Source organism: Rhinoderma darwinii, chromosome 11, assembly GCF_050947455.1.
Source record: "Rhinoderma darwinii isolate aRhiDar2 chromosome 11, aRhiDar2.hap1, whole genome shotgun sequence".
NCBI classification, from domain to species: Eukaryota; Metazoa; Chordata; class Amphibia; order Anura; family Rhinodermatidae; genus Rhinoderma; species Rhinoderma darwinii.
The window spans coordinates 12,681,468-12,699,422 of NC_134697.1; the positions used below are offsets into that span (position 1 = coordinate 12,681,468).

At 41.0% G+C, this 17,955-nt stretch overlaps 2 protein-coding genes across 3 annotated transcripts in view; one reads left to right on the forward strand and one right to left on the reverse strand.

Moving 5' to 3' along the window:
• Window positions 1-17,955, forward strand: part of LTBR (lymphotoxin beta receptor) — a 244,841-nt gene that overhangs the window by 67,652 nt on the left and 159,234 nt on the right. The gene's annotated exons all lie outside the window — the stretch shown is intronic.
• Window positions 3,391-17,955, reverse strand: part of SCNN1A (sodium channel epithelial 1 subunit alpha) — a 53,252-nt gene continuing 38,687 nt past the window's right edge. Inside the window, exons 10-12 of the mRNA XM_075842984.1 lie at window positions 17,812-17,855; window positions 14,318-14,393; window positions 3,391-3,972 (exon numbers count right to left, since the gene is read on the reverse strand). Of these exons, the coding sequence (XP_075699099.1) occupies window positions 3,580-3,972; window positions 14,318-14,393; window positions 17,812-17,855 (513 nt within the window). The 3' untranslated portion in view covers window positions 3,391-3,579. The remainder of the gene's footprint in view (window positions 3,973-14,317; window positions 14,394-17,811; window positions 17,856-17,955) is intronic.

Here is a 17,955-nt window from a genome sequence, read left to right on the forward strand (position 1 = left end):
GGATTGTTCACAGTACTGTAGCACTAGAGCAGGAAGAACTCAAGTTTATTGAAAACATTTTTTTTAGATCATTACATCTGTGCAGAGTCCTATCAAGATTTTGATAGTGGGTACAAATGAATCCACTTGGTGCCAACAAGGGAGCACGAAATACGCCCCATCCCTGACAGATTTAGAATAGGGCTCTTTCTCTTTATATTTCTGTATAGTCACCCTCTTTCTACTCTACTCCCTTGTCAACATTTTGGTGAGGTTTTTAGTGGACACAGTTGCACCCATTAATTTTGCCTCTTTAGAGAATCTTACAGTTGTCATAGCTATAAAGGGAATTGTACCAGTGACCAATGGTGAACTTGTGGTCCTAGGGACCACCAGAGAAAACAGTTCTTATGGCCCACCCTCCATCTATACAGAACATAGGCACATCCACTCGGAAACTTTGCTGTCATCATTGCACATTGCACACCAAGAAGGTCCATTTGTGAATCATCCCATAAAAAACAGACTCTACTGGCAAGTAGCAATGGGGTTGTCTTCTACTGGAGCTTTGGCACCCATTATTGTGTCAGATCATGAGCCCACCGGAGGATTCACTGGTACCCTGATGGGCCAGCCCAATCCTGTCAATGATGGAATTTAAAGGGTTCTGGATGTTTAGTTTCGGAGGTCAAACAAGAAGGTCTCGTTCCAGGTTTGTCCAAACCGAATATTAACTTTGTGGAAAAATCAGGCATTTATAGATGTCTACCAAATATTGGTGCAGCCCAAAAAACTGCCAGCACAGGAAAGCAAAGTTAAAGCAGATCATGTACGTGTCACATCTTGTTCAGTTTGGATTATGCATTTTATTGCAATCATGTTATAATAACCCATAAATGAGAAATATTGTTTTATTAGAATAATTACATATTAGTTGTACAAGAAATAGTTAAATTAGTGTTGATTTGTTAAACATGCAACAAAGGAGGAAATGTCACCAGATGAAAAAGGGAAGCCCCCCTCCCCCTTCCTCTACCCATATAGGTCATATACCAAAGGTCGAGCCTCTGTTATTACCATCAGTACCACATGTAATGTGTATGGAAGGAATTTACGAAAGTCAGAATTCTCAGGATACATGAACATTAGATCCTCTGGGAAGCGGATATAGCATTATATTTTCACTTCAGAATTACTAAAAATAAAATTACAATTATTAAAAGGAAGCTTGTATCTTCAATCTGAAAACTTAAGAAACTATAGATTTAAAGGGAAGTACCACAAGGATCGGTTCTGTTTGGATTAGCTCGTCTGCAAAGTGCCCAAAAGATGCTAAACTAGCGGGTGCAATTGCATTTTCCCAATGGCCCCCATAAGTGTCCGGCAGGAGAAGCGAGACTCATTCCTCTGAGTATTAAACAGCAGGAGTCTAAGGAGGCAGGGCTGCAGAGTGTCATGTGACCACTCCCTGCTCTGCTGATTGGCTTAGAGGGTTTACAGTGGGAGGGGCATCTACGACAAGCTATTTTCCAGCCCTCTAATTGTGTCTTGTAGATCAGTATTATTAAAGTATCTGCAATGTGCCTTCAATGATTACTCCAGTTTTCTATCACAGTCTTTGCAGATATTGTATTCACAGTTACAGTATGGTTTCTACATTGTAGAAGCTCGTGGCTGTTATCTCCATGGCATATTTTTCCCCACTTTAGGAAATGTGAGTCCACCACCAGGAATTTAACCATTAACCCACTTTACGGGCCTAGACCAATAGAAATTTAACCATTAAAACCTTTACTACCCTGGACCACTAGAGATGTTGGTATTTACTCCTTCGCTGATTGAGACCACCAGTGAGGTCTTGTTTAACACCTTCAATGTCCTAGACCACCAGGGATGTTACTGTTACCCATTTACCATCCTAAATTTAAGTGAACCCTAAGACTAACCAATACTATGTACGGTAGCTGTGTATGTTGGAATTATTTGCGTACAGAATGTCAGAGTTATATGGGCACTATATGGCATCATTATGTGGGGGCTTTATGGCAGTATTATTTAAGCAGAGTATGGTAAAATTATTGGTCACTGAATTGAAGTATTGTGTAGGTAATATGTGCTGGTATTATGTCGGTGCTGTAGGATAGTATTATTTGAAATCTGTATATAGGTATTATTTGGGTACTGAGTACCACTATTATATGAATACACTGAATGGGAGCATTTGGCAATATATAAATAATTGATATAAATGAATGGGGAGTCAACAATGTAAAATTATATAATGACTGTGTTTTTCCTTTAAAATGGAACAATTCCAGTGATAGGTATCCTTCATTTTTATTTAGATTTTTTTTTTTGTCCCAAAAATTACTTTCATGGCGCATTAATCAGACAGTCATAAAAGTCTAGATGGTCCAGTGTATATAAGATCTAAAGGGGATTTGTAAGAGTAAAAATTGGCTAATGCTGGAAACATGATAAAATAACAGAAGAAACATTAATCACTTGGTATACCACCCACTGCTCCAGTGCCGCCAAGCCGGTGGTCCTGCCGGCATTTGCTAGTTGCCCTACAGTGATAACGTACCGACTACCCACACGTGAACACTAGTGATTGGTTACAGTGGTCACTTGCTGGTAGTTGGTACCTCATCTTCGCAGGACAGCTGACATAGACCACCACAGCTGCGGCACTGGAGCGGTGGAGATTATACAAGGTGAGTAAGGTTTTTTAATTTTATTTTATCACATTCCCCGCATTAGCCATTTTTTTTTTTGTCTCTTACTAATCCCCTATAAATTGGCTAGTCATTGTTTTTCCTGTTTCTTTTATGGTACGAACTTCAGGAAACTTCTGCTTTACTACATTGTTTCTGTCCTTGGTTTCTTGTCATCTCTGCAACCGAATTTCCTTTCCCGTTTCCCATCCTATTTGCTCTCTCCATACTTAATGATTGGATGGGCTCTTTTTGACGTAATGATAGTGTTTGGCTTAGACTACTGAGCACATCAAATGTCTCTCTACTTCTGACCTCCCTCCCAGAACATGCAGTCACACAGACACAGAAAGAGAAATTGCAGCTGCATCCCCCTCCTCCCTCTCTGCTTTTTATTTCATATATTCACTTGTACTACTGATATTATTTTTTATTTTTTTTAAATGATAACAATTATTTTTTACTAATACTGGGAAGGAGTCAATTAATGATTAAAGAAAATTTTTTAACCTTGATTTCCGCACAATAATGCAGTTAATTTACTTACAGTCCTATGTCATAAGTTACGCCAAATGCCAAACCGCTTTAATAAATCAGGCTGTTGATTCTGAATTATTCACTTTCCAATTAAATGAACTGAAGATAACTTTTATTTCTTTTATCACCTTCAACATCAACAGAATTAAGTGGCAGGAAATGAAAATTTTTACTTTTATATTTTTTTCTGGCTAAATTCATGACCACAAAAAGAAATGAGGTCAAGTTGAAGTATGGTCACTGTCAGTCTAATTCCCACTTACTTTTTAACCTTAGTTACCCGATTACTCAGCTCTATTATATTATAATGATTCAATTCTAGTTCCATCCCTTCTTTCGCCTCAACTTATTCGTCCCTCCATTCTGACATTCGACGATGTGAAACATGACTCCGAAGGCTGGAATTACGAGATGATCCTCCTCCCACAGAGCTCAGGTCGAGACTCTCGTAGGTCGGTGGAGGAGTGATGTCAGCTACAACTCTCATTTGGCTATGTAAGGGGACATTGTTTGGCATCTGGGAGTCTTGCTGTTCCCTACGTCCATAAGAGATATCGGGTGCTGGCACACCTGTCTCTTCCAAGGACTCCTTACTTTGGTTAAGATAACGATGAGCAAGAATGATCGCACTGATGGCGATGACATCAAAGACCAACTCTACCATCTCCACCACTGAAAGGACCGAAGAGCCGAACCAAAGGCTCCATTGGCTTCCCAATAAGGATAAAAGCATTACCATCTGAGGAGAAAAAAAAGATGAAAGTCATTAATATTTCACCATTAGAGAAGAAGAAATGGCAACCAATGTGAAAATGTGGTCAGTTCATGTTCTACTAATGAGGACAACAGTCGTTCTAATCCAATACAGTGATCATCAAAGTTGAATGTGTTGAAGACGGGTTTACTTCTCATGAGGCTGTAGACGCAAAATATCTGGGGCCTTAGGACCCTCCGATTAATAAAGATGCACCAATAATCCCGTCCCTTATGTAAATAAACACAACAATTTATTCTGAACAGATCATTTATAAAATAAGACTGAACCTGAGGAGCCGCTAACCCTAAATACATGCCTACTGGAAGATTCATCCCTGGTTGGAGAACATTTATAAAAAGCGGATAACAAAAATTCTAAAAATAAAATGATATATCTGGTGCCAAGTCAATAATTCGGTTTCCATTGTACATTGTTTTTAGGGTACAAAGCTCTGGCATTGCATGCAAAAATCAGATAATAGAGTTCTACAGAGCATGGAATTATGGGAAAACACAGGTAAGGGAAAGGCTGTTTAATAACAATTTTCTAAAAATTCAGTCATAAGGATTATTAATGGGGAATTTCGGAAAATTTGTGAACATTTATAATAAAATATCGGACCTCTATATGTTGTACAAATTAGCAGGACTAGTCTAATTGAAAGGGTGCTATAACTCTGTTCATCCTGAGCCACCTGGTTCAAGAATGGAATGTCAAGATTGTGCTGAAGACCCACACACCTTAAAGGGGTTATGTGGGGACCAAAAATTATTAGTGTAGTCCCTGCAGTATGTGAGAACACTCGCTAATATACTTTCCAGTCCCCCGTCACGCTGATTCTGAGATTTTCATAGATTTTTATAGCGCTGCCGGGGAACCGGAGGTCTAGCTGCACAGTCCTCTTTGATGACGATACGACTCTTCGTCATGTGACCGGCCCTCGCTGTACTCTATGTACAAATAGTAGTAGTAGTACAGCGATTACATAGAATACAGCAGGGCCAGTCACATGATGAAGAGTCATGTCGTCATCAAGGGTCCAGTCCCCCGGCAGTGCTATAAGAATCTATGAAAATCTCTGAATCAGAGCGACGGGGGACCGGAATGTATATTAGCGAGTGTACTAATAATTTTTAGTCACCACAATGCAATGCAATGCCGCATGGCCGAAAACCGTTTTGCAAATCCGTGATGGAACCAAGTAAGGTTTTGTGATGCGGTCCTCAGCTGCGCAACACACTACCGCAGCATGGCCACAGCGTCTACAGGCACCCAAAAATATAACTTTTATTAACTATTAAAATAATGGTGCAAATTGGTATCGATTCACCTTGATATTTTCTAAGCCTCTGTTTATTTACTTGTACAAACTGTTGGGCGCCGTAATAAATGTAGAACCCATAGGGAATAGTGGATATGGGTATTATAATATGACTGCGTTATAGAGTTTGGACGCGAAGTCTGATGACACGTGGATTTGTGTAGACTCTTCATGGAGTCAAGCAGAGACTGTTCTAATACATTATCTACGGGCTGCGCTGTTCTCTTGGAATAGCAATGTACACTGTAATTGTGTGCTATACCTGCCTTTTGAATTGTTATCCCTATGTATGTACAAGTGATAAGAATGTTCGGTGCCACAACTTCTAGGAGCCTTCAGAAGCCAGAAACATTAGTGAATCACCTAGGAGCGCTTAGAAGTAGCCACAGAAATGCCTTGGAGTCCCTCAAAGTGGTCAGGAATACTAGCATAATGCCTAGGAGTGGCTAGAAGTGGCCGAGAATATTGACAAAATGTCTAGAAGCCCCTAGAAGTGGCCGGGAATACCAGCGAAATGCCTAGGAGCACCTAGAATTGGTGGGAATATCGGGAAATCCCTAGGAGCCCCTAGAAGTGGTGGGAATACTGATTAAATCCCTAGGAGTCCCTAGAAGTGGTGGGAATACTGATTAAATGCCTAGGAGCACCTAGAAGTGGCCCGGAATACTGGCAAAATGGCTAGGAGCCCCTAGAAGTGACCGGTAATATATGAAAAATACCTAGGAGCCGCTGAAAATAGGCAGGAATACTAGCATAAGGCCTAGTAGTGGTTGGAAGTGGCCAAGAACATTGGCAAAATGTCTAGGAGCCCCTAGAAGTGGTGAAAATACCGGAAAATTCATAGGAGCCAAGAGAAGTGGCGGAAATCCTGATGAAATGCCTAGGAGCCCCTAGAAGTGGCCGGTAGTACAGCAGAAATACCTAGGAGCTGCTGAAAATAGGCAGCAATACTAGCATAAAGCCTAGAAGTGGCCAAGAACATTTGCAAAATATCTAGGAGCCCCTCGAAGTGATGGGAATACTGGGAAATTCCTAGGAGCCAAGAGAAGTGGTGGGAATACTGATTAAATGCCTAGGAGCGCCTAGAAGTGGCCCGGAATACTGGCGAAATGGCTAGGAGCCCCTAGAAGTGGCCGGTAATACATGGGAAATACCTAGGAGCCGCTGAAAATAGGCAGGAATACTAGCATAAAGCCTAGTAGTGGCTAGAAGTGGCCAAGAACATTGGCAAAATGTCTAGGAGCCCCTAGAAGTGGTGGGAATACTGAGAAATTCCTAGGAGTCAAGAGAAGTGGTGGGAATACTGGCAAAATGCCTAAGAGCCCCTAGAAGTAGCTGGGAATACCGCCAAAATGCCTAGGAGCCCCTAGAAATGTCCAGGAATACCTAAGTAACAATGAAGGCCCCGCTGTGGAGGTCCTGGAGGTTGCACCTCCATTGATAATAAATTTGTGGCCTATCATAAAGATACTTAATTTTTACTTATACATAATGTTTGAGTCCCAGAAAACCATTGGAATATCTGGAAAGCGTGATATGATAGCAACCCATTTGACCACTGTCATGTTAGCCATTAGCACAGCATTTGAACAGCATGCAGAAGAGGACAACCCAATTCTTGTTCATCTTTTGAAAGGGAACAGACTGTATTCCATGATCAGGTCGTATAGGGTTAGAACCACCCACTATGTCTGCCCCAGGCAGAAAGCTGGAGACTTTAGTCAATAAAACTCCCATATATCAATTATACGTCTGTTTCATGTCAACTTGACACGTTCTCAGGTTTGAAGTTTATGAAAAAAAACAAAAAACATTTCTTCCTATAACCTTCCTCTGTGAGGTTCCACTGTGGACTGACTTATAATGATTAACATAATTTCACAAGTTTTTATTTAAACAAGAAAATGAAAGCCTGATAAAGCATCAATTAGGACTTTCTCTGACTCAGCTCGTAAAATTTGCCCTATAAGATCATTCTGTGTCTATGTGAATCTAGCTGAGAATTTATAGCAAGACCATATATACCATATCCTGTAGGCAAATGAGGCAAGTGCCAAGGACTGTGGATTTAATGGGAGTCCATCACTAGGACCAGGACCGGCCTTACGTTGGATGGTGCCCTGTGGTGGTCACAAGACTTGGGTGACAGGACTTCGGTGACGCTATCTTCAGCAGGGACAGATGATGCACCATGTGGTCTAGACCTGCTGGGAGGGGAGTGTAATGTTGCAAAAGGAACTGAATAGCCTCTCATGATTGAGATTGAGCACATCTCTCTTTAAAAAGAATCTTGGACATGCATAACACAGAAAGCCCTTGCTGCTGGGAGGTTAGGGACCCAGACTCTAGATGGCCCCATACTCCTTTGCCATGGATGGGGTGAACATGCCATGCACAGACCACTTTCCCCTCAGGGGCACTGCATATTAAGCAAACAAGGGAGGTGGACCAATAAGAGGGTCTTGTTGTCTGTCTCTCTTACAGACAATGGGAAGAAATGGAAAAATAGTAGACATACCTGACATGATATGGGGAAGTGGTAGCAGGAAAAAGCACCAATAACGGGTCGTGATTTTGTGGACCAGTTTGTCCTTTTGTGTCTTGGGAGCACCGGCTTCATTTGCAGGTATAATTTGATATTCTGAACCATCCGTACACCGGTATACACATACCCTTATGCCGAATATGTACTTGGCAGCTCCTGAAGGTCACAATGAACATCTGAGAACTTCCGAAGACCCACCAAGTGTCGAACTATTGACTCAATACCTGTTAATCTGGCATGGGACTATTTTTTGGACCGTAATGTGCTAAATTAAAGGAATTTCAATGTGACTAAACATCAGATTGTTTTGTGGTAGCTTTAGTTGACTCTATATCTATGTGTCTGTCACAGCCGGAAATCCTTGTCACATGCAGCTAGCGAGGTCATCACATGAGTAAGAAGATGCTACTACTTTCCTGAGAGCACACATTCAAAGCTCTATGCATCTTGTGGTTGCAAAGATGTTTAGTAAAAAGGAGAACCTAACAGCAGACAACAAACCTGTTGCGCAAGATCAATAAGATGGCCCCGAACTCACTTCTCTATAAATGTCAGGAGGACATTTTTTTTTCAGGACATTAAAATTTGGAGCAAAAAGCTCCCCCATCAGTTTCTTACAAAGGAGTTGTCTACCTTCAACAGAGATGACCAGAGACTTAGTTAAAGAGGGTGCCATTCTACCCGGGCAAATAGGGCTTTGTGCTATTGAACATCATGGTCCAGGAGATTCAAGCCATGACCCTGTGTGAGGGTCTATGTATCTAAGAGGCAGCCCATGCAGCTGCTATAGGGCTTATTGAGAAGGGACCTCAGTCCCGTTCCCCATAGGTGGAGATAACCTAAGCAAGGCCTTACTTTGCTATAATGAATTCTAAAAAGTTGGTATTCAAGCTTGAGGGTCATGTTTTGTCTCCTTAAAGTATGGGAAGGAGTCAAAAAGGAAGAAGGTAGATTATGACCAGTAACCGTAAAGAGACCCATTTTTAGATTTGTTATAGGGCCTTCTCTGACCAAAGGTAAACCACCCGGTCCCCCCTGGATCTGTCCAGATGCGGGTATTTCTGTTACTTTCACATTGTTATGTTCCCGATAAGGAAAAAAGGTTGACAGCTAATATACAACTAAATTGACGTAAAGAGAATTTGCTAAATCTTCAGCACTCAGGTATTTGCATAGTCTCCTTATGCTCCCTATGAGTGTGGACATTTTACCATTATTTGCGTGGGGGTGAAAGCTACCAAACGAGTAAAGCTTCCACTGATATGAGAAGTAGAAGTCTTTCCTCCATATTGTCGGAAAAAAAACAAACAACCTGTCTGGTTCTTGTTTCCCCTAATAACCGTTATTGGGAACTATCTGGAAGCCTCTGATGACACCAGATTGTTGGCAGGATTGCAAATAAATCTAATGACTATGATCAACCAGAATCGGCGTCTTCCTAAGGCCAATCATGATTGGCCTGAGGAAGACGCCGGTTCGGTGTCGAAACGCGTAGCCTATTGACAATAAAGTCCTTTTATCCACTCTTATCCACTGAGATGGGCGTATAATACCTCTTACCTAAGCAGCGCCGTTGGTCCATTTTTCCTCATTTTTATCACTCTACAAATCGACAGCAAACTCGGTTTGACTGTGCTGTGGACCTGGCTACAGCTTTCCTTGCCTTATTGACACCTATGGTGTTCATCATCCGAGGTGAGCGTCATTGTCGCATCCACCACGTTCCTTTTTCTTATTAGATCCTCATTTGGTTTTCTTGTGGCGCCGTGTCTCTTTTTTCTAACTCATTTAGTATGATCAACCAGGGCCAGATTAAGATTGGTGAAGGCACCCATTCCACCTCTAGGACCTGGACCTAACCTGACCCTTTATAGCAGCCACATAAGACTTCAAAAGGAAGAGTCACATGTAAGCCTGGTCACGTCTCCATTACCTCTCTGCTGCATAGGATCACTGAACAGTCATTTGGGATAGTGGGTGGTGAAGGTCTTATAGGTACCGAAGGTGGTGGAGGCCCCAGGGCATGTACTTTTTGTGTCCTCCCAATAATCCAGCCCTGTGGTCAATTTAGGCCTACTTCACACAGGTATACACATACCCTTATGCCCGTAGCATGTTGGCCAAATTCCCAGACCGTACATCGTTCAAGGAGTCGGAATCCTAGCATCATAGTCATCCATGATGTTGTGTCACTGCCTCTCCTCGGGACTACTGTCCCGTAATGAAAACATGATTGCAGTATGGGACAGTTGTCCCGTGGGGAGGCAGTGACTCACAGCAGCATGAATGACTATGATGCTAGTAGTTTGGCTCCCAGAACATTGTTCAGTCCTGGAAATACTGCCGACATACGGTCTATATCTTCCGGGCCGAACACAGCCGCGTGAAGCCAAGGATTCATCTTTTGGCTGTGATTGGCTCTCCTCATTTGCAGAAGACGGACCCGTAGACTTTATGAGCTCGTCGTCCGCTAAGGAGAGCCGATCACAGCCGCAGGTGAAAAAAGCTTAGCTGAGAATTTCTGCTGATTTCTTTAATCGATTGGTGAGGGTCTCAGCACCCGGACCTACACCGATCAAAACTTCTAACATGTCATTATGATATAACATTTTGTGAAAGTGCAGTAACTCCTGAAGACCACAATAAGGATTTGTCATCACACATAGAATATAGCAATCCAAGTAGATTTATCCACGACTTTCTAATGGGAACTCTGCTTAGTAATGCAGGGCACTCAATAATTAGGCAAATTTGCAAAGAGAAAGAGTGCGATAGGTGTGGGAAACAGAAACACATCAACACCCAGATAATGACAGACACTTTACTTGTTCTGGGAGAACAGGTTATACCACCAGCCCCATATGCAAACCACACTCAATAATTATGTTTCTTCCTCATCTTTACTGCAAGAATTTTATGTAAATAAAGTGACGTACCTACAAAGTCATGCCTAGAAATAAGACACTAACAGGAACTGCAAGGTCAGCACGTAACCCATAACCTGGATGACAAGGTCATATGTATATTTAACTGGTGGTTATAATGTATTATATAGGTTTTAGTAATATGAGCATGTCCAGTGTTTTGACAGCCTTATGCTTCTCCTAATTGTGTCTTTCTTAGATAATGTTCAAAAGGGGGGATAGGCTGCGTAAAAGTGCACAGCGCATCCGCCCTGGAGCCTGAAGGGAATCCCGGACAAAACCGCACCAAATCGTGGTGCAGTTTTTGGGGTGGAATGTCCTCTGCGGAAAACAGCATATAAAAAAAATTTCATACTTACCCGTAGCCATGGCGACACGTCCCTCTGCCGTCCTGCAGCCCGGCCTCCTGGGATGACGTTTCATCCCAAGTGACCGCCGCGGCCTGTGATTGGCTGCAGCGGTCACATGGGAAGAAATGTCATCCCAGGAGACCGGCCAGGACAAGGAAGCATGGAGATTTAGATTTGGGTAAGTGTTCGTATGTATGTATGTATGTATGTATGTATGTATATGTGTGTATATATTATTATTTTTGCTAAGTTGCAATTTTTGCAGCGTAATCCCTTTTCTGCTGCAAAAATCGCAACATCTGCGATTTGTTGCAGGTTTTACCTCCCATTGAATTCATGATCGGTGCAGGGTCCGGGTGGATAGGTCATCAGTATGAAAAACTACCCCATACCTGGACAATCCCTTTAACTATGTGTACTGGTCTTACCCCGTTAGTGACCGGCCCATCGTGTTTTTACGTCAATCACTAACGGGCCTTATTCCGATGCCATAGACTTTTTACGTCGCGGCATCGGAATAAGTTTACTGTCAGATCTCCCTGCTCTCAGCTGCTAGAGGCAGCTGAGGGCTGGGAGCGTCCCTGCTCTGCCGTGTGAGATCGATATTAGTATCGATCTCACACGTTTAACCCCTCAGATGCGGTGCTCAATAGCGAGCACCGCATCTGAGTGGTTTTGGAGAGAGGGATGGAGCTCCCTCTCTCCCCCACTGACACCCGGCGATACGATCGCCGAGTGTCTGTGTCTGTAATGGCAGCCGGGGGTCTAATAAAGGCCCCCAGGCTGCCTGGAGTGAATGCCTGCTAGATCATGCCGCAGGCATGACCTAGCAGATGCCTGTCCGTGTTAAACGGACAGGCAGTAATACAATGGAATACAAAAGTATTGCAGTGTATTATAAATGCGATCGGAGAATCGCATATTATAGTCCCCTAGTGGGACTAGTAAAAAAGTGAAAAAAAAAGTTTAATAAAGTTAATTTTAAAAAAAATGTGAAAAAAATGAAAAACCCTGCCTTTCCACTTACAAAATGCTTTACTATTAAAAAAACAAAATAAAGTTAAAAAGTTACACATATTTGGCATCGTCGCGTCCGTAACGACCCCGACTATAAATCTATTACATTATTTAACCCGCACGGTGAACGCCGTAAAAAAAAATAATGAAAAACTATGGAAAAATTGCTGTTTTCTGTGAATCCTGACTTTTAAAAAAATTTAATAAAAAGTGATCAAAAAGTCGCATCTACTCCAAAATGGTACCAATAAAAACTACAAGTCGTCCCGCAAAAAAAAAGCCCTCATACAACCGCATCGGCGAAAAAATAAAAACGTTACGGCTCTTCAAATATGGAGACACAAAAACAAATAATTTTGAAAAAAAAGTGTTTTTACTGTGTAAAAGTAGTAAAACATACAAAATATATACAAATTTGGTATCGTTGCAATCGTAACAACCCGCTAAATAAAGTTATTGTGTTATTTATACCACACGGTAAACGGCGTAGATTTAGGACGCAAAAAAGAGTGGCGAAATTTCAGATTTTTTTCTATTCCCCCCCAAAAAAAAGTTAATAAAAGTTAATCAATAAATAATATGTACCTAAAAATGGTGCTATTAAAAAATACAACTTGTCCCGCAAAAAACAAGACCTTATAGAGCTATGTCGACGCAAAAATAAGAAGGTTATAGCTCTTGGAATGCGACGATTGAAAAACTTAAAAAATGGCTTGGTCATTAAGGTCCAAAATAGGCCGGTCATTAAGGGGTTAATGAATCGGTGCTCAGTTGTTTTTGTTGTCCGTTCCATAGAGTTTGAATGGAGCGGCACCACGCAAGCTTTCTCAGCGCTATTAAACTCCTCACCACGGTTGTGCAGGTGAGGAAGAACAAAGGACTTGGCAATTCTTAATTTATCACAAATCCTGTGGGAAAATCCCTTGCATGATCAGGGCTGCAGGAAGTATTAAAGGGAAAATAGAGGCACCAGATAAAATAATTAGATCCATCAACAGCATCCTGTCTGCTTGAGGATGTTTTCCAGATTTTTTTCCAACACTGCACAGGATAAGCACAAATTGAATACCTACTTTTCTGTCTGCAAGTTTTTCGACGACCGGCTGACCATCTAATGTGTATGGCCACGTCCCGACTCTCCCCCGATGTCGGGGCAGTGAAGGGTCGGGCATGTCGAATTTCAAAATGCCCGATATTTTGTTTGTCATTAGATAAGCTGAGTCTGGCAGCAGCTTTCTCCCTGAGAACACATGCATTTGAATGGGGAAGTCGAGAGGAATAGCTGTCGGCCGAACGCATACCAACTAGCGTCCGCCCGATTGCTATCCAAAATGTATGGCCAACTTTACATTGTTGAATGACGAAGAGTAGGAGGGAGCAGAACCACATTCAGAAAGTACCTTCAATTGTCTATTGTGTGTATGACATAAATGTAATCATTGGCAGAGCAGAACACCAAGCGCCATTTATCATTTACTTTCCGTTTCATAAGATATAAAGTAATAGTACTAGAGGTTGATGCTTCCTGAGCGGAGCTACAACATTTTTTTTTATATTAAATCTATTAATTTGTACTTGCATTACATCGACCTGCAGCAGACATTCTGTTATCCGGAGGAGAGTTATAATAAATATAATATAATATATAAAGTTAATATAAATGTGATGCTAAACTTAGTGCAGACTGACAAACGCAGAGCAGTAAGAGAGAAGAAGGGCTACTATTATGCAAAAAACTATGGGCATTGCAAGTGGTTGTCACCCGACAACAGTTATTTATATAGGACTCAGCAACCCAATTTTAGAGCAGAGCCATATGCAAAGAGCTGCACAGCCTCTGTGTGCTGCTGTACAAGCTCCGTCGGAATCTGTGTGTACGGAGATATTCTCCCATGCAGTGCTTTCTTATACTTTTGTACATATGGAGTCCGATGTAGCATGCCGTAATTTCTTTTCTGTCGGGTTTGTACGTAAAAAAAACTTTTGTATGCCTCTGTATAAAATCGGAGACATACGTAGGTACGAGAGAGAACCCATCTTTACAAAATGGAGTTGTAATACAGCCATGCGAGTGAAGTCTATGGTGTTTGCACACTGTTGTAAGGGAAACAAATGCACTGTTCTAAATACATCTTCTATATTTTGTATTGATTTCCTATTGTCAACTTACATTAATGGTAGCAGATTCCTGGATGGTTTTATAGTTCATTTCTTCAAAGTAAATGTTGACTTTTGCTACTCCATCCCTGTTGAAACTAAAAACAAAAGATTAAACTCAGACACTGCCCATGATAATTCTGAAACAAAGGGATAGCCCAAGGGATGGCGGTGAAGCTGAGAACTGCGCTACTGCAACAAAACCTCCCAAGAAAACCACACAAAAAGACAAAACAGACAAAAAAAAATTCAGCAATTTCTCCCTCAATATTCTCCTTTCCTTTGATCCTATTCTGTCTCATATTGCATTGAAAATGGTGAAGAAGTCACACTTCGGCAAAAGATAGGTTCTGTCTGGATACCCTGGCTTGACACTGACCTTGTCTCTGGACTTCACCTTCATCTTGCTCCTTCTGATTTTTTGCCTAGTACTTGTAGTGCTACCTTCTGGTTTTGACCCCTGGCCCATCTTCTAGTTTCATCCTCGTCTTCTCCTCTGGTTTGTCGTATTCTGACCGCTCTCTTGAGCAATTGGTGACCACGACTTAGGAATCTGGCTAGGAAAGACAGTATCCCCTTGTGGAGGTTCTAGGCTGAAGAACGGGGAGATCTCTTAGACTCCACACTACAGTTTAGCCAGCGTCAAAATAATTTAAGTTGATGGATCCACTTCCCGGTGAGAACCGTATCGGGAATGTATATAGAATTTATATTTGCCCCAGGAGATGAGAAACCCCCTCCTTTTCAGAAACCTCAGATCAGACTTGTCTGTAAGGCTGCTGGCTGTAGCAGGACCCCTACCCAACTACTCTGTCTCCAATAGGAGTCCAGACACACTAAGCCCCACTCCCTTAAAGAGGCTCTGTCACCACATTATAAGTGCCCTATCTCCCATATAATCTGATCGGCGCTGTAATGGAGATAACAGTGGTTTTTATTTTGAAAAACGATCATTTTTGAGCAATTTTAGATTTATGCTAATGACTTTCTCAATAGACAACTGGGCGTGTTTTTACTTTTTACCAACTGGGCGTTGTACAGAGGAGTGTATGACACTAACCAATCAGTGACCAATCGGCATCATACACATGATCCACAGGACAGTGGGATTGTGCAGTGGAAGAAGCTGGGCTGGAACAATGAGAAGTGTATGATGCTGATTGGTCACCGTCATACACTCCTCTGTAGAACGCCCAGTTGGTTAAAAGTAAAAACATGCCCAGTTGTCTATTGAGAAAGTCATTAGCATTAATCTAAAATTGCTCATAATTTGCTCAAAAATTATCGTTTTTCAATATAAAAACCACTGTTGTTATCTACATTACAGCGCCGATCACATTATGTAGGAGATAGGAAACTTATAATGTGGTGACAGAGCCTCTTTAATGAAGACCCACCCCATCAACCATTTGTCAGGCTTAATTGTTTTTTTTTTTTTGCTGAGCACAGTAATGGCAGGTGAAACAGCTGATCTATCGGCGGCCTAGCATTCCAGAATGAAGAACAATTCCTGACCTGTCTGTCCCACACTGCATAGGGTTCAATAGAGCACAGCACACAAGGCATCCTGTTTCCCTCACTGATCAACATGGTCACCAGGATTCTTAATATAAGTTTACATGTGATGTGGAGTTTAGAATTCATATATTAAGTCAATATTGGGCTATTTTGAACATTCCTAAATATCTAAAAAAAAATGTCATCTGACCAGGAAAGGGTTAAACCGGTGAGTTGACTGAACTCGTAACTCCCCTCTAGCGCTTTAAACACCTGCCCCTCCAAAAATTTGTTCCCGTCACCTATAACACGTTCCCACAGGAGAAAAGCCTCAATCTGCTCAAACCCATTTACAGCACGGGTGGGGCCATTATGGCACAGCAAACAAAAGATATCCCCTCAGGATAGAGCTGCTAAGTAATAAATACTACACTAATAAATGGGTTGTCATAGTTCCAAATAACTTTAGAGACTCTTGGTGCTAAAATGTTAGTGAAACCTTTCAAGTTTCAGAATTTCTGCATAAATTTGGCTTCAAATATGATTAAATCTTCATCAAAGTCATGAAAACAGCTAAAAAATTATCCCAATAAATCAATTATCATACAAAATTACATAAAATGTATTTAAATAATTGCTGACCACTGATAGACTATATACTGTATGTCTTAGGGGTCTGCATTCAACTATGCAAGGACGTATACATACGCCATGCAGGGGGGAAGTTGGCTGTCGGTGACTAACGTATAGAATGAAACATAAGATAAATAGTATATTATAAAAAATATATAAAATATATACTAAATTAAAAAAAATCCTGTGCCTAATAACACTGTACATTGCCGTAGTCCCCAGTGATGACTACATATCCTGCACATATTATACACCAAAATACACATCATATCATAGGGAACCAATTTTAGGACTAGAGTTTAGTGACGCATACGGATGTAGCCATCTTTATCTTGACTGATAACTTGATGCAGCGTGATCTCCGAAAACAAAAGCTATTGAAAAAGTCAAGAAAAAGTTTCTGGACACTGTCTATTTAATGTGTTAAAGGGCAAGATAAAGATGGCTACATCTATATGCTGACTTATATTTATAGGGGTGCAAGCTAATAAACATGAAATTAGAAACAAAAATCCTATAATCCTAAAATTAATAACAAAATCAGCCCCCAAAAAACCAAAACACATTGAAATAGTGCCCTATAACTGTTGGCCAAATGTTTGTTAGACCATCTATAGCCAGTCCTTGTCAGTAGTGCTTGATAATTTCTCCTGCTGAAAAGTTGTTTAGATCACTGGAAAGTACCCAGCATGTGGAACAGTAGTGGGGTCTGCAGATACGCCTTCCCACACATTTGTGTTTACTGGATATTGACAAATAATACTAGTAGTTTCTGTAGGGCCTTCGTGGATTTATAAGCACCAGAACTGTCAGTAACCCCTCAAGATCAACTAACAATTACAAAGTGGCATTTAAAGTTAAAAAGGTGATTTCCATTGTTGGTGTCAGCTGTACGTATTACATGAAATCACCAATACATTTCTCATGAATTTATTATTAGTTAAAATGGAACTGGTATCTCCATGACACAGTAAAGGCAGCTTGGAATAGGCACTTACTGAATATAAAACAGGTATTAGGCTAAGCCTCTGTAATGTCTATGGTTCCCACACTGACCACTGGCCACTTCCACAAATGCCCTACTCAGTGAAATTAATGGAGCTTTCAGTAGCCCACTTGTAGTTTTCAGCAAGACCCATTTTAATGGAGGGTTGAAGTTCTCATCGTCAGGGCTGACATGAGTCCTAACTGATTGCCCCATTGGTTAAAAAAGAAATGCAAAAATTAGAAAAATAAATATTTGCTAATTAATAACAATATGTTGCACATAAATTGGGAATTGCGTTGTTTAATGGGTCTCATCTTGAAATGAAAATAGTGGAAAGACTTAATAAAAATTTAACTGGACACCATGGGACTTCCATAGGGTTTTCTTACCTCTTTGTTGTATTGGACTTTGACAGTGATTCAAGCACCCAGTTCTGTAAACCGGAAACATTTATATTGTTATTATTGATGAAAAATAATAATACTAATATAAAAAGTTATAGAAAAAAAAGGATAGCTTAATACTAAGTTGCG